General features: G+C 34.6%; 1 protein-coding gene across 3 annotated transcripts in view; it reads right to left on the bottom strand.

Annotated features, from left to right (window-relative positions):
* Positions 1–21,869, bottom strand: part of LOC128912405 (prolyl endopeptidase FAP-like) — a 50,005-nt gene that overhangs the window by 15,550 nt on the left and 12,586 nt on the right. For 2 of the 3 annotated variants that reach the window (XM_054208239.1, XM_054208240.1), the window contains 18 exons: positions 20,824–20,919; positions 18,829–18,923; positions 18,607–18,681; positions 18,362–18,414; positions 17,243–17,315; positions 15,616–15,736; positions 14,897–15,051; positions 13,724–13,827; positions 13,262–13,397; positions 9,769–9,813; positions 7,936–8,040; positions 7,775–7,845; positions 7,117–7,170; positions 6,664–6,788; positions 5,387–5,434; positions 2,402–2,500; positions 1,596–1,665; positions 180–374 (listed from right to left, as the gene is read on the bottom strand). In XM_054208239.1, coding sequence (XP_054064214.1) covers positions 180–374; positions 1,596–1,665; positions 2,402–2,500; positions 5,387–5,434; positions 6,664–6,788; positions 7,117–7,170; positions 7,775–7,845; positions 7,936–8,040; positions 9,769–9,813; positions 13,262–13,397; positions 13,724–13,827; positions 14,897–15,051; positions 15,616–15,736; positions 17,243–17,315; positions 18,362–18,414; positions 18,607–18,681; positions 18,829–18,923; positions 20,824–20,919 — 1,720 coding nt within the window. The remainder of the gene's footprint in view (positions 1–179; positions 375–1,595; positions 1,666–2,401; positions 2,501–5,386; positions 5,435–6,663; positions 6,789–7,116; positions 7,171–7,774; positions 7,846–7,935; positions 8,041–9,768; positions 9,814–13,261; positions 13,398–13,723; positions 13,828–14,896; positions 15,052–15,615; positions 15,737–17,242; positions 17,316–18,361; positions 18,415–18,606; positions 18,682–18,828; positions 18,924–20,823; positions 20,920–21,869) is intronic. The other variant, XM_054208241.1, reaches the window with a different exon arrangement.

Genomic DNA, 21,869 nt, shown 5'->3' on the forward strand with positions numbered 1-21,869 from the left:
AAATCTCACTGACATCAAGCACCTCAGTAATATTTTATTTCTACAAGTCTTCTTGTCTTATTCTCTGGAGACCTCAGCGCTCCAGAAGAAAGGCTGAGAAGTATATTTAATATTTTTTTCCACATTACTTCTTGTTGGTATGTAAATACAACAGTCATACGAGGAGATATTCTACTTACTTCACTGCCGAGATTTGGTCCTCAACTTCATAGACTCCTAGTCTTCGATATACTGCATGCAAAATCTTGTCACCTTGATAAGCTGTCCCTCTGCCATCCACCAGAGCAACAATAATTCCCTCTTTGCTTGCAAGATAGGTTATCCAGCTAATGCTGAATGTTTCCTTTACATTCTGACTGCAAGGTCCTCCATACCTGAGGACAAAAATTCACACATTTTCATCTCATAAATTTATAAATAATTACTGGATACCGGACTCTAGCTATAGGTACTTCTTACATTTTCTCCACAAGTATTTTGCTATATGTCTGTGGTTCAGAAAGCTTAATAGACAAACAATTCAACTACCATTTTCATATGTTTGTACGATTTTGATATCCCAAATCCATTTTAATCCTTTAGGTCTTATGCCTAAGGCAAATCATTAGTTTTAGTTCAGGCTAGGGGTGCAGCATCAGGTGCTTGTCCTAAGGGGAATCATTGGAAGACTCATCCTCAAAGACTCAGTTCTTTCCTCTCTCCAAACTCCTCAGGTGTAGTAGCCCTTTTTTGGTGCTTTTCTGCATTTGCTCTATGCCTGCAGTCAGCAATGACAAAGAAAAGAGGAGAAAAAAGTTCCCTACACTTTCTGGCCATCCCCAGACCTTCTTTGTTTCAGCAGGGAATATCATGTGCTGTTGGAGTTGTGGGCAGAACGCACCCCACACAGCTGAGCAATACAGAGAGACACTCTTCATGAGAATGGCCTAATGCGAATTACACATTTGACCTCAAGGATACAACCCACTTAATCTTCTACTCTAAACTTCATTCAAACATATTTAGCATTCTTGGACCTTTGGATCATCACTGGTTAATACAAAATGATGCAAGGTTTATTCCACCCACTCAGCTTTCCTTTCTGCCTCTCATTTTTTTTGCACCACTGCAATTTTTGTTGTGTTTCCTGCCTGCAATAAATTAAACTCATGTCAAATGCTCTTTAGAAGGAACATTTGATCAAAGAAGCCGGTCCACATGGTTTAGGTGTGTTTGGGTTTTTTTCTTAAAAAATGAAGAAAGCTCTTGTATTTTTCATATTAGCAAAGCTAAAATCAGTAATTTCAGACTGCCTCATGATAAACAGAAGCAGCAAGAGAGCTAAGAACTCCAAGCCCACATGTTTTTATCCTTTTTCTTTCTCTGAGGAACTAATCCTTGCCATGCTCAGATTAACATTAAAAACCCCATTGATTTCCATTGGGTTGAATTTCTATTCCTGAAATATATTTAAAAACCCACCACAACAAACAAAATGGAAGGAAGTGGTTTTTCTTTTGCTTCATAATGTTGCAAATGTCCTAGGTTTTGTTAAATTATAAGAACTATGTTTTCTGACATAACAACAACATTCAAAGAAAGAAAATGTTACATACACCTGAATAAGCAGAGGGTACTTCTTAGATCTATCAAATTGTGGAGGTAGAAGCATTTTGTACCACAAAGCTAGAAAAGACATATTAAAACTATATTGTTAATGGTTAAAATGATTCTTTCAAGCATAATCCAGAGTTTGGTGTCATCATACATGAAAATCAATCAGCACAAACTACACAATGCACAAACTGTGCATCACAGAACTGATGCAAGTAACTTTTTATATTGAGCTGTTGAAGAAAACTTTGAAGAAATAAAGTGCCCACTTTTAATATAGCTATGCATAAAATTATTATTTCACATAACTCTAGGTTCTCAGTTTTACAGGTGTCTAGAAAAACACAACTAGGAATATAACTGTTGTTAAGATTATGAGAAATTAATTTTGGAAACTTCACACTGATTCATTTCCATGGAATATTGTTTGTGAAGTCACTAGTGAAAACAACAGTGTATGCAAGTCAATATGTGTAACACATGAACAGCAGTTTACATTTCACATTTTATTACCACCATACTATAATATTTTTACATTATATTTAAACACTCTATCCAATAGTATTAAAGAATTTAAAAAAAAATGCTTTCTGAAGCAGAGATGTATTTTAACTACTATTTTACTGAGAGATACCCTGAGGCACAGACAAATTGGTTGTTGTCAAACAGGGCAGAACCAGGCCTCTTTTTCCCAACCTGAAGGCTAACAAGTTTGTTCTACAGAAAGACGATACTTACTGTAACAAAACGAAGGCAAAATATTAAAATGGTAAGAATAAAAAGTATACTAAAGATGTGTAATTCTTACTTATACCATCCACTTCAAGTTTATTAATTTCTTCTTTTGGCAGTTTGATTTCTTGCAAAGCAGCCTGCAATTCCCCATTGTCTTCCAGTACTCTGAGCTCTAAGTAAAAGAAATGCCTGAATTATTAACTAATTCATTGTTAGTTCCTCATCATTAATTGAGATTCCTTTATTTTGTGTTATTAGAACAGAAAGGAAACCTGTGAAATTTTACAAGCAGAGTAACGCAATCAACTCAGACACTTCTAATTGGTCTTGATCACATAGCTAAATAAAAACAAGGCACTGGTATTATAATGCACAAATATTCATTAGATTTTTATAGGATGTACATTTTGCAATGCAAATCCTTTTGCATGCTGCCTCTGAATATGAGTCCCGGATGTTATGAAGAAACTCCTTTCTCTTGCAGAGCCCTCATCCCAGTTTTGTAAAATGGTAGGAGCTGGAAATGCAAAATTCATCCCATCACGCAAAACACGGTCCTATATCTCCTCTCTTGGTTACCACAGTAACATCAGTTTAACCTGTGAGACCCTTGGGCAGTGTGGTTAAGCACACAGATGTTTGGGAGTATCTTATTTCTGGACTATTGCGGGAAATCCAGTTTCTTAAGGGGCTGCAGCAAACCCTTACTTAACCACTGTACAGTATCGTCCTACACAAAGATACTAGGACTTACCATATAACTGTCCGTAGTAATATATTACTGCACACTTAGTGAACCTCTTTTGTTGTTTTTTTTAATCTAAAAAGTATTTATTTTGTTTTACTTGCTTTAGACACAATTTACAGTTATATAATTAAAAAAAACCCAACCTATTTAAAAGTTAGTTAATTTCTAGCATAGACTGCAGAACTATATATTATTAATCCACCTGGTATTATTTATTTATTTATGTGTTTTCCCATGAGTCGTGATGGATGACGAATATTGTACATAATGGAAATCTGCAACTTTTAGCTTGACTTTCAAAACAAAAGAACCTTTTAATACTGCAGGAGACTTTTCTTTGTTAGTTTACCTTTTTTTTTTTTTTTTTTTAATGGCAACAACTTCTGGAAATGCTCCAAAAATACAAGAAGTACTTCTTTCAGCACGTCTTTAGCTAGATAGTGCTCAGGATATGCCAGAAATATAACACTGGGATTTGTTCTTTGAAAGTACTCTTGATAAGTTTTGCAGATTCAAGTGGCTTTTTATGGCTGAAAGATCATTCTGGCTTTGGATACTCACCCAAACTCAGATGAACTCTTTCTGTACTTCGAACTCAAAACTCCTGAAACTTCCACATTACCACAAATGAATTGTAGGCATGCTGGAAGGAGCTTGCAAACTGGTGCAAGGAGCTTGCAAACTGGTGCATGTTACTTTAACTGCGTGCTTCCTACTAAAATTCATGGGTGATCTATTTTCAGAATGCTGCCAACTGCAATGAAAATGGATCTACTAAAAATAGTTTTGCACCACAGATTACGAAAGCAAGGGACTTAAGGAAAATTAATCCAAAAAAAGGTCAGGAAAAAGTCAGAGAGAAGCCTGAATTTGTTTTTATTCCTGAAGAATAAAAGCACAGCAGAACAAGGCATCATGAAACCAGTGGTGAAGATCCATTAAATGAAACTGGTCTGTCCTGCACAGAGGTTAGGAAACACGTATTTGTAGTTGAGCACTTAGCTGCATTTCATGCAATTCATACTTTGATAAGAAATTAGTAGGGGCCCTTGATACACAAAGTCATAATGAATCATGGAAAACAGAGAGCTATGAAAATGGATTAAATATTAAAAAATCCATGCATTAGCTGTATTTAAACCTTTAAACCTATTTAAACATTCTGCAAAAGAAAGACGAGAAGAACACAGTGTTTTTACAGCACAATTGCAATACACATGTTGACCAACCTTTTCCATCTGCAAACATTTTTGAGTGGTTAAAACCTAAGATGTACCAAATCCTACTGGAGTCAAAATAATCTTATGTTGCAATTAATTGACTTCTACATGAAATCTACATGAAACTGATTAATTTAGCTGAGCAATATTGCAGCATTTGTCTTCCTTATGTTTATGTGTCTTCTGTTTACACAACACTCAGTTAATAGTGGGTTATCAATACAGGCTGAACTGTAAGGACCCTGACATTAGAACTACCAGTGCATTTTTGCTGATTATTGGGGAAGGAAGGGGAAATGCCACATCACTGAAGCTTTTTACAGGACCATGCTAGTTTTCGTAACATTTCAGGAATGAGGGCTTGAAGTTGGAGAAGAATTTTTGGAGAAAAAAAAGGGACGCAGAGAGAAAACTCACTGCAGAGTAACTAATATTTTCATGGTTAGTGAATTCCTGCTTGGCCTGGTTCCAAAGAGAGCTCACTAACAGGCTACTTAAAGAATGAGGGCTCTGAATAATTAAATAATTACACCTTGTCTGAAGCAGTTATTTGAACTGACCATCTGAAAGGGCTTCTGCTCTTCCCTTGACATACCGATGGCTGCAAAGCCAGTCACTGATCCAAATTCTAATTAGTACGGTACAATAGCTCAAACTGCAGACTCTAAATAGTACACTCTTGCCTTTTGTGTAGGGTAGGGTTGCTTAATGAAAAACTCAGAAAGTCTTGTGTTCATCAAAATGTGAAAAGGAATACTTTGGAAATCACAATAATGTTTTCTACAAAGTTTGACTCAATATTGGGTAGACAAAGAGTTGCCAACATTCATTGCATCTATAGTGTGTAAACAGGAAAAACATCAGGATGCTATAAAAGTGCTGAACTCAGGGATGAAAATAAAGGACTCAGTGTGCTCACTGATATTTGGATTTTACTCACTGGCAAATCTAGAAACACACTAGATATTTTAATAACAAACAAGATGAAAGGGTTCTTGATCACAATTGTAAATATTGTATTAGAGGATCTGCATAGTGAAGATCAACGAGAAAAGCAATCACTCAGAAACAGGCAGGATATTTGCAGTACCTCTATCACCGTAGTTCTCAAAAAGAGTAGAAATGGGAATCCCAGGACCTGTCATAAGAATGGTAAGAAGGCAGTTTATAGTTTGAAGTGGGAATTTGGTGGTGAAGTGTGTGTTACATTAACATTGGTAACTGATGGTGTTGAAGAGCTCAAAGTTGATACACAAATCTGAATCTTCTCTGCCGTACAACCCTCTAGTCCCTGCTGCACGAAATACATAAGGTACTGTGTGTACACAGACTTGTATACATACAGACATTGCTTAGCAAACATAACAGAAATAACTTTAAATCTACTAACAAACTCTTCCTCCCTAGAGATGAAGTGACATCTAGTTAATACCTGAGATGCGATTACATAAGGCAAATGCAGAATTAACAATGTGAAACATTCTTCTGAGAACACGTCACATCGTATTTGTGAAGGTGAGTGGCTTTCGTATGGTGACGACCTTACTGACTATTTTGTGCAAGAATGATTGAAAGGTGTTATTATTTGCTACATTTGCTTCTCTGCTCAAGGGAAGTTTTAAGGAACTCTTCAGCTGATCAGTCAGTGCAGAATCAGAAGAACAGTAAACTTTATATGAAATACGCAAAAGGAAAACCTTGGATGTTTTTCTTTCCTTTTGTTAGATTGTTACCTCACTGTCCTTTGATTACCAATAGATGAAACCTCAGATCATTGAAATCACCTAACTTATTTCAACAGAGCCAAGACTTCATCTAGTACTTTTGTGTTACAAGTGGTTTCAATGATCATACATTTTGATGAATTGGCTTTTTCTTAGTTCAGTTATTAAAAAGGTTCTCAGGTAGTAAATATCCAACATTTTGGGGCTAACACAGGTTTTAATAATTTCAGTTGGGAAACATATTGTAGTAGTTTCTCATAGCTAACTTTGATCACATGAATTGGAAATCAATGTGTGTTTCTAAATCCTGCTCTTGCTGCTGCAAGAAAAAGCATGACTTTGACAAGCCAGATTATAATCTGTTTTGTGCCATGAAGAACTTTCACAAATTTGGTTTTAATTCGAAAAATCCCAAGATTTTTGTTGAAAAAGTAAAAAAATATAAAGTAAAAGTATTCGTATTTTGTGAAACATCTTCCCAAGGTTTTCGGACATGGAAAAGTTTCTTTCTGGAAATCTCTCCTGGTTCTTGTGACATTTCTATGATTCATCTAGCTATCATTTGGGTTAATTAGTATAATTTACGCCTCTGACAAACTTCAAAGAACAACTGATTATATGTTTGCTCCCAGGCTATACATACCATAACAGATCAAGGCATAATACTTAGAACGTTCACTGAACCTTGCTGTATAATACTGGCATCTCTCTTTCCTTAAATTGCAAGTAATGCATTGTTTCCTGACAGGTTTACTTCCAATACTGATTCTAGGAGAAAAATAAAGCAATATTTATTTTGCTACAACTAACTTCACATGTGTCTAACTCACATTCTAGAACATAGGCACTGTACTTTCAGAATGGTTCAATTTAAAAATAAATGTTCTCCAGTTTTATCATTTTTTTCCCCAAGAGTATATTTGAACTTTAAATGCTATTTCTCCCCAATTGTCAGATATAATCAGAGGTCAAGATTTAGTTAAAATAGCTTGTGAATGTATACTTTAAACATCTTGAAACTAAATTATGTTACTGAAAAATCCAGACCCGTATTCTAGCAATCTCGCATCATTAAGATAATGTTGATAACACTTACTTGTAAATATTCCTTCTTCCTGGATAGCCTTCAAATTCATTGCTTGAATAGAAACTGTAAATTCATTTATATGTTAATAAATAATCCATAAAGTGATGACCTACGAACCAGCATCAAGATGAAAAGCCGTCTTGGAAGTTAACTTAGACTTTTTGAGATTTCTGCATGTGATGGAACAGTAAGTTAAGCTCATATACCTTTCGTCTTAATAAATCTTTGCTCAAACTCTGATTAGATGACAAATAAACATATAAATAGTTCTATCTTAATTCTCATGAGCTAATCACTCCAACTATGAAAGATGTATCTATCTGTATAGTAACCTGAATGAAAGGCCATAAAAAGAGACGACTGAAGTAACTGCAAATTATATGATGGTTAACCACATCCTTAAATTTAATTATTTCTAAATAACTCTAAGATGGGTGATTGAAAATAAGTAGAAAAAGTAGGAGAATTTGCAAATAATCTCCTGTAAGTAAACAAAGTTTGCAAACCTGTGCAGTACCTTTGCATACAAATTTGTTGTGGATGCATCCAGATACAAAACAAATTATTCATAGCTATAACTTGATGAGTTAACTAATGGTGTTCTGATGATTAAGTGCTGCTTTTACTGACAACACTCACAACCTGTTCTCTTCTTCGTGATACTTACATTGCATCATTTGTTACTCTGAAAATATATATTGCCTCCCATTCTCCACTTGTAATTTGGATTGCATTCTCCTGTGAAGCAAGACATATAAGTTACTAAATATTGTAGAATTATTTCAGGAACTTACAGTATATAAATGTAGAACGCTTGACTTGACTTACCACAGAGCCATTGATGTAATGAATATGCTTATAACCATTTTTGTCACTAAAAATTTTGTAGTATGAACTGCTGTCTGATGTAAAATATGGTGTAGAAACAAAGAACTGAAACAATGGAAGAAAAATGGTAGATGAGACATTAAGTAAGAGTGTCCAAGCTATTTGGCAGATTATAGTACACATACTAAAAATTAACAAGACTATTTAATCAGTTCAGATGAGAGAAAGTACTTTACACAAGTGTTTATGTGTGATATTAAATCTCTCAGTTGGTAGACATTACAATTTCTAACCTGTCGTGTCAGATTTCTTAATCTGATAATACGGATACCTCAAGTATCTAAATGCAAGCTCTAAATGCAAGTATTACAAATGCAAGCTCTCTATTTATAAGTGGAATAATGTTTTTGTATATTCTGAATGCCATTTCTTTAGCTATTTAAGAATAGGTATAGTTGATTTTTAAAAAATAAGTTTCTGAATAAAGTTCATGAATGGTGCCAGACTGAAAATTCTGTGGGCCACAGGGTTTTGCTAATTCACTGAGCAAATACAGCACTAAGTAAATGGGTGTCTGAAGTTTCCCATACTATTCCAGTAATGTTAAGGCACAGATTATCCCAGATAAGGCCACTCAACTATTGCTTCCTTTCAAACCATCACCTCTTTACTAAAATTGTCAGTCAAGGATGAGTTACTGCAACTCTGAGTTTTATTTTCAAAACATGAACACAAAAGAATGACCTGAAATGAATGACACTTCAAACATAGCACCAAACATTCCTGAGTGAGTATGACTTTTGAATAATACTAACCCAAGCTTGACTAGAACCTGTGACCACAACCTAAATTGTTGTGGAGCCTGCTTCTAATTTTCCGAATGCTTGAAATCCTATAAAGGCTAAAGCAGGGATTTATGCATGTATGCAATTTCTTTAGTTCTAATAAAAACCTGTCATCACAACCTCAAGAAAAGTGAGGAAAAACGGAAGGGATGAAGTAAGATAACTAATCTTTGTAAACGTGTAATCTTCAATAAAAACACGTCTCTTAGAGGACAGTGTAATGAAAATTGAAACTCTCAGTTAAATCCACTGCAGGATACTCAGGCACAGTGTCAGGCTCCCCATATTTAATTCTGGTAACTTCACCTGCCTGAGGAGTAAACATAAGCAATAATACATACTCACTGTTAGAATATATGATTGTAAATACTGATATCATGCTCTTACAGTTGCCTTGCAGGTTTGTTTTTACTGTTTGTTCCCAAAGTTAGGTGTTATGTCTCTCCAAAGATAAAGGTTACTGGGTAGAGAAAATTTCTTTTGCTTAAGGGTAGCTGCAGAGAAGTATCAACTACCCTTTTAAGAGGGGTGTCTTACCTTGAAGGTTCCTCCCTAGCAGAAGATATGCAGCACTTGTCACTAAAACTGTGTTCTGAATGGAGAGGTTTTATTCTTAAAATGCTATGACCGATCTCTTGCCCTAGTGACGCCAGAGGAATTTTACATCTGTTATTTGCCTCCAGGATGCTTCTAAGAATTACACTGCAGTATGAATCCACCTCTTTTCATTATTTCCCTCCCTTCAGTATAGTGTCTAATCAATTGGTCTAATATTTGCAGAAGGAGACAGAAAAAGAGTTTTTAAACTCAGAAAGTAGGTAGCCAGGTACAATGCCTAACACAGCATTAGAAGTCTCAATCCAAGAGTGCAACAGGTTTAAGCAGTAGTGTTGTATGACTCAGAATGGTGCTTCAGGTTTCAAAATGCTGCTGTGAAGGCGCAGAAAGCTGTAGCTTTTCATTAAATAGAGTACAAAAGCAAACCTACTCCGCCTGCCCATCCTGTTTGACTCTCTTCTATGTGCTGTTGGTTCTGAAAAACAAAATCAAATGTGCACTCTTTAAGAAGTTCAAGAATGAGTTTATGAAGATTCAAAATCCTCAAATAAAAAATCTGTAGGTGCCTATAAAAGAGAATTTTAGAATATTTGCTATGGAGGTTCAGAGACTTGAAGGTTGTCTAAGGTAAATAGTATTACTGTATTAATACCATTACATTAGTTAAAATACTATTTTTTAACAGCTTTCATCAGAGGTGATTAAAATCTAAAGTAATTTTTTTAACTTTATGCAACATTTTCAATGAAAGCAAGAATTAACAACTACTTAGTCTCATTAATTTTTCAGTAAAAATGCAAGTAAAATAATTTCAGGAATAATAACATTAAAAATCTGTGTTAGATTCTCAGCTGATTCATTTAACATATTTCCTTTCATTTCAAAGCTGTGATGTTGATTTATAACAATGGATAATGTACCTATGAGGTACATGTTTTAAATGTAAATCTTAAAAACCTTATAAATACAAGCCAAATACTTTAACTAAGTAAAGTACATAGAAATCAAGGGTCTACATATTTGGTGCTCAGATTAAAGGGCCTGATTTTCAGCACTTGAAAAAAATCTCACAAATAACATATTTAGAAAGAAGAATTAAGGATTTGCAAAGATAACATAGGCAACAGAATTCACCTACACTATCATATTCTGAGACTATGAATATAAATTTGGCAGGTTTTAACTCCTTGTAACATTCTTAAAGCTAATTTTAAAAAAGACTTATCTGAGCATAAATGGATCAGTACCTCCTGCCGCTAAAGGTGCTTTTACATTTTTATTTATGTTTTATTTATAAAGTTTCTAGTGCTTTTTCAAAACTCTCCTTAGACTTTTTCATCGAAGAGTGTAATATTTCGCTTGTTGGATGGAGCAAGTGATTTAACAATTCTGCACTGAGTCAACGTATTTCTTTTTTTATTTTGCAAATGTCTTTATACTGCTCATTTAATACAGTATTTCTTTACAGTTTTAAATAAATTCAACTAATTTGCTTTCTGAAGAATAGGGTTTGTATTTGTTATCCTCAATGTAATCTCATTAGCATTCAGAATCAGGCTTTCTCCCTTTCAACTTAGTCCCTACAAAGTGACTTATTTGAGCAAAAGTTGCAGGTACTTGCCCCTTAGAAGACTGTTTAGTACTTTGCAAGGGCTCCACTGAGCTATTAACTCAGAAAATTGACTTTATTTCTTTTAAGATAAGAAAAATAGCATGTATTGTTTTATATCTGTATCCTAAATTTGTTTTCATTTCTTTAAATTAAGGCTCAAATCTTGATGGCATAGTACATTAAGGATATATTTAACTTCTCTCATGAGTAGTCCCCTTGACTTCTATAGGATTTTTCTGTGTAGTAACGTACTTACAGAATTTAATTAGAGAACTGGCATCTTTATAGGAAATCCCGATTTCACGAACACATGCCTAGCTTTTACTCACATGAATAGTTCCACTGAAACCATATTGGTTCCTGTGGTCTATTCACATGAGCAAGACTTGAACACAATGAACATTTTTGATGAATTGACACTTCAGGAACATCTTGTAGATTATATTTTGTTATTATTTTCAAGTACATAAAGCCTAGCATATTTATTGTACATTAGAGTCTCAATTTAATCTGAAATCAACACGAGAACTATTTTTGCCAATGGAAACGTACAGAGATACACTTTCTAACAGCAAATAGAGCTAATGTAGCACTCCCATCTGTTCACACTCCTTCAATTGGCCATTTGTGCAAGCTTTAATGTGATAAAAGCATTGTATCACTGTATAAATATAGAATTATAGAAACGTCAGTAGTGACTCCATAAATAAGGTTTCACGGAGAAATGCAATTAAACAAGGATCATGAACACAGTCCTGCAAGATGTTAATTGTTCTGGTCTGGTTCCAGCAAAGCAATTAAGCACATGCTTAATTTTAAACACATAAATAGACCTACTGAAATAAATAAAACTGCTTACATGCTTAAAGTTAAGCTTGTGTTAAAGTACTTAGGCGGATTGTGGTAGAACCCTAGAACCCTTTTTTTTTTTTTACATTAAAATATTTAGTTATTAAAAAGCAGGTTAATTTGAGGCAAGACAGAGATTAAGCGTTAATATAAAGTGGAACAATTACTTAGGAAACACATCAAATGCTGCAGTAAGTATGTATTTTGTCCTAATATATTAAGATATTTCTCTGTGGAAAATTACTTCAATGATAATGTTTTTGAAAGAACAGGACCTTAATTTCCTTTTAATTTTGCAACAATTATCATAGCATAGAGGAATAAGAATTATTTTCAGCTTGGAAAGGCTGTGTCAATAAACTCTGAAATTTACAATTTATCAATTATACAGAACACTTTCATAAGTATTCTTGCTTTTCATTTCCCATTGGATCAAGGTTTCAGCCGAACGCTAGTTTTTATAGGTGTTCTGTACCACAAACTAAAAACAAGACATGCAAACAGCATCAGTGTTAAAGACAATAAATGATACTTCTGTCCTAGAGTTACTGAAATTCCGACTTATCCTTTCCTTCAAGATCTTTATGAAATTATCAGTGTCTACAGTCTTCAAATTTTACAAGGTTTTTAAAAGAAGTATTTTTTTCAGAAAGGCTTCTGTACATAAGATCTGTAACTATCTACACATAGGTATAGATAGCTAGGCCATCTAAGCTATCCTTCTGCTTAACAGAGCGTGGTTTTCCCTCCAAACTCTCTTAATGATAGAATGACATATTTAAATAAAATGTAGAGCTACCATTGCAATTAGCCTGAAGTTTTCTTTCCAGATCTGAAAAAGGGATTGTGTTTCTGAAAACTTGGCTGCTTTCTCCAACTGTATGATCTGATAGAACAGAAGAATTCCTCCCTCCTGAAAACCTGCCTTACTTTTAATCTGTATGTTCATTCAATCAATTTATCATTAATCATAAAGGACATGATTCAGTCAGACTTGGTATGAAATTTCAACGTAGTATAAGATTTTCTTTAAAAAGAAATAAAGATCCTTTATGGTTCCACTTTTGAAGATGAGGAAGCAAGAAGGAACTAAACAACAGTATTAAAAGCTGCTCAGTAGCATTCTTCTTATTTTTGTTGCTTTGATTGTTATTTAAGTCTCACTAAAAAAAAAAAATTTTTGTGATTTTATTTCTTGTTGATGTAATTAAAATTTTTTCCTCCCTCCCTCCACAATTGAAATATTGAAAAAAGTATCACTAGTAGCTAAAAGATGAATGTGATCAAACACTGGAAAATTCAGGCATACAATTATTTTCTAAAAGAATTAAGGGCAAGATTAAATATACGTCTGCAAGTCAGTCAGAGCAACCTGTGCATAACCAGTAGGTGTTAAAATTCTATATTGGATTAGAAAATGCTAATTTCAGCAATGTTAAATTCTTATTTCCAACGTTATTACCTCTGGACATTCCCAAGTATTTGAATACTCTTTGAAGTCACAAATAGCTAAGACTGAAAAATTCTGGATTCTCTTTAGCCATTGCACACAGATTCGACTATCTGTTACCCAAGTAAGCCAAGTAAAATAGTGATCACTAAAAAATAAAAGAAAAAAGAAAGAAATGGTAGTTATTAAAGAACAGAGTTATAGAAGCATTGCTACAGATTGTACCCCCCCTATTGCTCTGTGGAAGACAATATGTCTTCCATGTCTTAGGGATGTTTTTTTTGTCCTTTGTAACAATGTATCATATGGACAGAGAGAATCAAAATACATTTCTAGTTAGCTTCTGTTCTATCTAGAAGATGAATATGGCACTCTGCTGTTAAAAACAGAAAACAACTCGGAGGTTCAAGCATTTAAAAAAAATAGACAAAACCTTTTCTTAAAAAAGAGAAGACATATTTGAAGGCACGCTACCTGGATGCTATGACTGCAGGAACGGGCACTTCCTTAGGACCAAATGCTTCAGCATAAATAGTATCGACAATAAACACTTTAACAGTAGGATTTTTAGCCCCAGCCTTCAAAGAAAATGTATCAGGTTATTCAAATCAGGCTCTGAACAATTGAGATCAAGGAAAATCACAAAACGTTTTGTAGGAAAGGAGTTACAAACTATGTATTCAGTTGAGTATAACAGGACAAGAGAGGTCATACAAGATCTCAGAGTGACACTACAGCAGTAGTACATTACTTAACTTTGCGTCATTTCATACATACAGAAGATGACCTTTTAAACAGTCAAATTTAGTGCCTTTCTATACGGAAAACGTGCTTGATGGGAACCAGCGTTCTATTTGCAGCGCACACTACACTTACGTTGGCATAAAACTCCAGGAATATATTCACATGATTGCAAGTGCTCTTTGACATCCCAGCTGTGAAATAAAATGGTTTAGCTTAAACCGATTTCATGCTTGCTTATTCATTGCATACATTATTAGTTTTTTAATTCTCCTCCATGTGTGGTCTCAACCATCCTGCTTTACTTTAGAACTGTAACCCAGCTGACACGTGGGTAACTTCTTAAGATACTTTAACATGATCACTTGCAATCATATGAACACAAGAGTCAAGAGAGCTCTCTAATACATGCTGAAAAAATGCCAACCCAAAACGATCTTGCCTTAGATCTGGTACTTGAAAGCAGTTAAAATCCAAGGCCCCTTGAGATCAAAAGGCTCTATGAAGTGTGCAAATAAACTGAAGCTGTCATAGCCTTTATTTTTCAAAATAAAAAATGTCTCATAATTGATTTACTTTAATGAAAAATAACAACTGCATAGTTAACGCATCACAATAAGTAAACTCAATTGAAAAAAGCAAGGATTGATCATGCAAGCATGCCCTTTTGCACATGCTTTTTACTTATATGAGTAATTCCATTTATTTCATTGATATTATTAAATATCCACACTTTTGAATGTACCTATACCTTTTCAGAACTTGGCCTAAGTTTGTTTTCTGTCATCAATTTAGGCCAAATGGATTTAACCACTGTAATACAACCATTTTTAAGCACAGTTAATTTTATCATTGTAATAACTCATTTCTCAACAGAAAGTAAGTCAAAAGAATGAGAAAACATACCTTTGGGTATGGGATAATTATTTTCCTAGGATATTGATCCTCACCAAAATACGAATATTCAATAACTGGTATGTCAGTATCATTAAACTGTACGAATGCTAAATATCTTCCACTTGGAGACCACCACAGTGCGTATTTTGTTGCTAGCATTTCCTCTGAGGAAAAAAATATTATTCATAATAGTTTATCATTGTAATCTATCCTCTAATCTATTTTAGCATTGTACTTTTAGCAACCTAGACATATAAACAAAGTTATACTAAATAAATAACACCAAACATATTGCAACACATCTCAATTCTGAAAAGCCTTAAGAACTCTCAAAACAGACACACAGATCCTATTTAACACACTTGGGTTTCTTGTCTGTGCATGTGGGTTTTTTTTAAAATATTTTTTTAATACACTGGAGTGCCAAATTTTCACCAAAATTAAAACTTTCATTAAAGCTTGATTCCCAATCATTGCCTGTGCATCAGAACAAAGCTCAGTTTGTAAAGTTCTCATATAGCTGCACTAACAAAAGACTCAGGATTTTGGTTACACACTATGAACATAAAATGCAGTCATTGTATGGCAAATAAAGTATGAAAATGAAGTAATTCTTAGGGATCTAAAAATAATGTATAATCACAGATATTTTAGAATGGATTGTGAGAACCAGGTAATACAAAAAAAGCATTTAACTGGTTAGTTGTTGCCCTTCAAGACTTACTTACCTTCGTAGACCCAATCAGGAATCCCATTAAATATTTCATTCTGTTTTCCATCACTAGTTATTTTAATTGGTGCCTCTCTTGGACTTCGTTTCAAATAGATATTATTCTGATATACATATACCTAAAGACAAGAAAGTGTTTCTTATGAGTATAGGCACCAATAACAGAGGTTAGAGTAACATCTTCTGCAGCCAGTGCTCTTACATTACACCAACAAGAAGACATAATGAATACAAAATGGTAAATAAAACGCTATGCTAAAAGCCCTTGCAGATTCTGCAAGAGTAGGTACCTCAGTAACTAAATTATCCGTTACCCGCCAGATTCTATGTTCAACTATGTCAGAATAAATCCTGAACAACTCCTTCGATTTTAATAAACTTCAGAGGATTTTGTGTCTAGCCTTGGTGTGGAAAAGAATGAAAAAAAATCTTTGAAACTTATTCAAATTGTTGTGTTTTTTAAGAGACCCTCAGACAAAGTGTTTTGTGACTTTTCCTTCGGCTTCCATCAAAAGTAGAAGATAAAAACAAATATACAATGACTAAAAAGAAAATAATTTAACTTTCCTAAACCTGTCAAAAGACCTAGGTGACGTGAAACAAGACAAAAAAAAAAGGTTTTACTCTGTCTGGGCTGGTTTGTTCCTTTCTAGTAAATTAGTTATCAAAAGAGAGTTCTTGCAAGAAATGCTTGCAGGTCTTTCTTGGGTATTTCTAAATTTCAATCAAATGAATGGACATGTGGTTAAGAAACAAGCACCAGAAACATTGCTTTCTCAGAAAATCATGCGTTTTGAGGCCATAAGCATTAGTTAGCATCATCAGTATAACATTTTAACTACTTTGTGCTTTAAATGGAAAACAAAGCAACTCTTAAATCTCTCAGATACAATACAAGGACTATTATATAAAAACATCACAGACCACTATTTCTAGGAAGAGAGGAAACTATCTTCATTGTGTTCTGTCTTCAGAAGCCGTGGTAAAGAAAATAACAATATTTAAATTAATTGAGACAACTAATACTCTCCTAGAACATGGAAAAAATTTCCTAATAAGTTTTCCATTCATATTTATCCCACTCCCTGGTTATTTTCTGAAATTAGCATATTACAATTTTTTGCACAAATAGTTTGTCAATACTGGATAAGTAGTTAAAAAACCACTAACTATTATAATAACCCCACTAAATAACGTGGGTTTTTTTGTGATAAGAATCTGGCAGCCATTTCCTGGAGTAAAAATTTTAGAAAATGCTTTAAATACTTTATCTCTAAATGTCCACAGTAAACTCATGTGTTGTACGGTGTCAAAGGAAAACACATTGGCTTTCAGGCCTTGAAACTACACTTAATCCTATACACAAGTATGATGGTAAATTCTTGATAAGAGACTGACTAGCAAACTGAAACCCATAACGTAGCTGAGAACATGGATTCTTCTACTAAGACACAGAAAAGTTGAACTTAACAAGTTAAAACTGTTTGTCATTCTTGCTCACAACCACGGTTAATACACACAGGCCTGTGAAAAATACAGCCTAACAAAATAATAACCAAAGGCAAATAAATGTCTTCTAGCCACACAAAGGAAAATCACTCTAGTGCTTCATTATCTTTACTGACCAATTTGTGTCCAACGGGTGACCAGGATATATACTGAATTTTATGTGGAAGCTGATTTTCTGTTACAAAACCACTAAAAAGGAAAAAAAGTTGAGATGGCTTTTTGTGTATAGTGCAAATGGATCATTATACTGTACATTCATATATAATTAATGAAGGACTATATTTTCTAACAGCTTTTTGCTTCTTGAGCAATGCAAAATTAAGGCAGGCAGTGAGACATGCAGTAATGTGATGATGTGCACCACTGCTGGTGAAGACTTACAACTCAACCCTTTGAAAACATATTCAACAGCCTAAGAAGCCAGCCTTTATCTGTTCTACATACTGCACAAGCATCTACAGTCATTTGCTCTATCTGCAGGCTGCATTACAGTCTCAGCAAGTCATTTGGAAACGTGAACTCAGAATACAGCATGCTGAGGCAAGCGTAACAGCAGCAGTTACATTTGTTAAGGATCACGACCGGCATGCAGTACCTCTCTACTCACAGTAGCTTGCAGCAATCTTTTCCTGTCACCTTGAGCCAACAGTTTCCCAAGAATAGAGAAGCACAGTGCAGTTACTATTGCTCAGAACTAAGAAGCATTTTGTCATGCTGCTACTTAAGGCATAAAAAGGTGACTGGGGAGACAGATGGCCTCCTTTGAACTTGGGTGGAAAGAGAAGTGGTTCAGGGAAGATCTTGGGAAAGAGACCAAATGCCATGGGAGAAGCTGTAAACTTTTGAGGAAAGCTAAAGATTAGATCGACCATAAAAAGGATGAATTAGGTAACAGAAGGGCATGGAGACATCAGGTGTGAGACTAAAGTGGACTCAAGCAGCCAAGATAGGGTGGGAGAAAATTATACAAAGAAGAAAAAAAGATGAGAATCTTGAGCAGTGGAAGTTTTAGGGCATGAAATACAAACCAGTCCAGATACCTGTATGAGTAGATGAAAGGACTGTATGACTTTCTTAGAGGCCATTTTTTTCAAGCAAACAAGTAACCTGACAGATTCAGGCAAAAGCAAAGAGGTGGTAGTCACATTACTATGGAGTTTTTCAGTAGAAACGCTTGCAAGCACATCACTACAGAGTATTCACCATAGCTCTCTGTAAGAACTATCAGGCCTTACCCATATATGAGATCATAAATGTGGTATGATGCTGTATAAGAATATCTCCACAGCTGCAAAAATTAATCAAGAAAATAATATTATTAACTTGGAAAAATAAAACCTAATCAAAAATGATCAGCTGCCTTTTCAAAGCCTACCCCTTTCTCAAGAAAGTACAAGAAGCATTTATTCATGGCAACCACAATCAACAAAATACTAAATGAAATCAAACATTTCATTAAGCCGTATATTAAAATAATTACCTTTGAATAATTGCTTTCCAGAGCTATGAAATATTTGTCTGATGATAACACATAATTTGAAGCATTAACTTGTTTCTGAAAGATTAAGAGGTAGATTAGATTCTAATAAAAAAACTTTAAATAAGGATTTGATGAGTCAGGTTTTAATCCACTCACTCTTAAACTACTACTTGAAATGCAAATGCATTTCACTGCCTTTTTATTAACTGAAATGGTACGTACCATTGTGCTGTTAGTCATGATGGTAGTTGGGTAGTTTGTTTCAACATTGTAAAGAATAATATCGTCTTCTGCAGACTGATGAAGATATTCATTATCTTTATAAACAAGATAAAAGGGCTGTTACCTTGCACAGAAGATACTATAGAACAGATCCGTTTATCAAAGTATTCACACTCCTGTCAGTGAATAGATTTTGAGCAAATATCTTTTGGCATCTACATAAAATTTTTTTTTCTTCTAATGACGCCAAGGTACAGAGTTATCAACAAACTGTCTTCAGGGTTCCTGAGTACATTCTCAAGATTACACACTGCACACAGAATCAGCTAGTTAATAATTAAATGCGTAGATTTTATTGTCAGTAATGTCTGATCAAGAATACCAGGGACAGACCCATTAGAAGGTCAGTATTACAATTTAAATGTTTTAAAGAAAACATTCGAGATCTTTGCTCATAATTTCACCAGAATGCTCTGATTTGTACAGATTCCGCAGGTAACAGCAGTACCATGTAACTTCCACCACATAAATGATACTGTCCTTACTCACACAGGTCCTACAAAGCGAGGGTGAGTGGCCTTCAATGAGAACAGAATTTAACCCTACCTGTGCTCAAGACCTGAGCCATAGTTTGGAGGAGAACGAAGATCAGAATTTTAGTTTCACATAACTATTTTTACTGCTATAAACAGAGAGAAGGAATTGGTGTAGCTAGAGAGAGAGGGAGAGAGAGACTTTAAAAGTTTAAAAGCAACCTGAAACATTGCATAAGGTGTTCATCTTTAGGAAATTAGATCACCTGTGCATCTTTTGAGCAGGCTGCTGTGATATGCATAACATCATTTGTGGTGATCTCAGGTCCCCTTAGGAAGAGATACTCAACTTTATCTCCTTTTTCAGAAGAAAAGTAGGCATATAGAATGTTGTAGGCATGACTATCTATGGAAACTATGGCATGAATTTTGCGTGAGTTTTGTGACTGCTAAAAGGAAAGATAAGTCTGAGTGAGAAGGATATAAAGAAGGAAGAATATTAGGTTTATGCAATATGCTGCCTAGTACTTCAGACAGAATTCCAACAAATGGTGACTGAATTTTTAAATTGTACAAGTGCTATCAACATACTTCAAATTGCTAAGTGTAAAACTTGAACTGCTGCTAGCAATATCCTGGAAGGCTTCAGTTCAGTTCTAAAATTGTGGGTTAAAACTAACTTGGTAAGACTCCATGTGAACAGTAGCATGTTTCTTGTCTCTAGTGAAAGAATAATAATTGCTTGAGGCAGTGAATGGGAGTGGTAGTAGTATGTGGACTAGAAGGTAATCCAACCTAGCTGAAACCTTTTGGTGCTGCTGCAATTCAATTATAACAAGACTAGTATTTCAGCCACACACAAACATACATCAGCAGCAACTAACTTCATGTCTTTATCTTCCACCTTAAGGAACTCGCTTAGAAATTCAACCTTATTTTCTATGCAATGCATTGGAACTCAGGAATTTCAGCAGTGTCAGCATTTCCTTAAGTGCAATAGCAACAGTTGAGCTCACTGCAGGGCTAGGAACTACCGACAACAAAGAACAGGGCCTGTAAGACAGGCTACCTTAATTATTACAAATGGTAAAGTGAAAAAGTTCTGTGATGAACACAAAAAAGGAGATTGCTTAAGAAATGACTGACACATTGACATACTTCTTTCACTTGCTGCAATGAATATGACAGTAAAGGAAATAAAACACTGAAGGCCTCTGTAAAATTATAGCTTATGCTTGACTCAAATATGTCTGTTGAAACACCAAATACCTGGAATTTCTAGAATGACTGACAGAAGAGTAAATTTCAACCATAAGTTTTGACTAGCAGATTGTTTAATTTCATAGTTAGCATTCATTCACAGTAAAGCTGGAAGAAAAAATACATTTCTGAGTCTGTGTAAGCCAGTCTGGAAATTCATTCTAGAAAGGCTTATGTATGTTTGAGAAAAGGTTTTACTTACCTGACACCCAATACGGAAAAAATGTTTTATATTGGAAGTTTCCATTCAAATAATCCTCTAATGTAAGAGCTCTGGGACCATCATCTGTGTTGACAACTAAGAATAAGAGAGAAAGTTTCTGTTAATGCAATGCTGTGAAGTGGAAAAAAAAAAAAGTAATTACTAGTCCAATATTTCCTTTTTGTTATATTTAGCACCAGGGAACAGCAAGGATAGCATAATCCTGGAGGTATGCAAAGTAGGCACAGCAGAAAGGAACGTTCTCTGTTACTGTTCTGATAAGGTCCTTCAGCCTCTGAAGGAATGACCTTTAGGAATACAAAATTAGAAACTAGATAAACTAATTTATTTCACCCAGTCATTTATTCACTCAGACATATTTACTTATAGAACCTGTGAGTCCACGAAAAGCATTTTCCACACAAAAGACAACTAAAAGTTTTGTTTAAAGCACACGTTTCATGAACTTGTGTAGTATGTAGAGCCAACTATTTTAATGGGGACCTGCACCTATTCAGACAACACAGTCAAACAACAGGATGTGCATGCAGATCCCTACTGCCAAATTTCATAAATGCCTCATCAACCAGTGTTAGAAGATGGCCATAGGGCTTGCAAAATAATCACCATCCACACATGTTTCTTAGTACCCACATGAAAGAAATAGATGAAGGCATGCAGGTAAAAATAATGCTGAAAATTAAGGAGTGAACCCAAACTTCAATTTTTTATTTAATGCTGCAAAAGAAAATTGGCAATGATTCTGGAGAGCAAACAAGTACTCTGATATTTGACTTCTAAGCAGATCAGATAGTTGCATAAAAATAATGGACAAAATTGTGGCTGGTTTTGTGGTTCTTGTCTGACTATGTTTCTTCCCAAAGCTAAGCACCTTAAGCCAGGGCAGATTTTAAAAACAAAATTTAAGGACGATCAACTGGATAAGAAGAGGGTAATGCTGAAAATGCTGGCTTGCTAAGTGCATGAAAATGAAAAATTCCATTATAAAAATGTAATAAAAAGCCAGTAAGAACAACTATGCAGTT

This window comes from Rissa tridactyla, chromosome 7, assembly GCF_028500815.1.
Source record: "Rissa tridactyla isolate bRisTri1 chromosome 7, bRisTri1.patW.cur.20221130, whole genome shotgun sequence".
Lineage (NCBI taxonomy): Eukaryota > Metazoa > Chordata > Aves > Charadriiformes > Laridae > Rissa > Rissa tridactyla.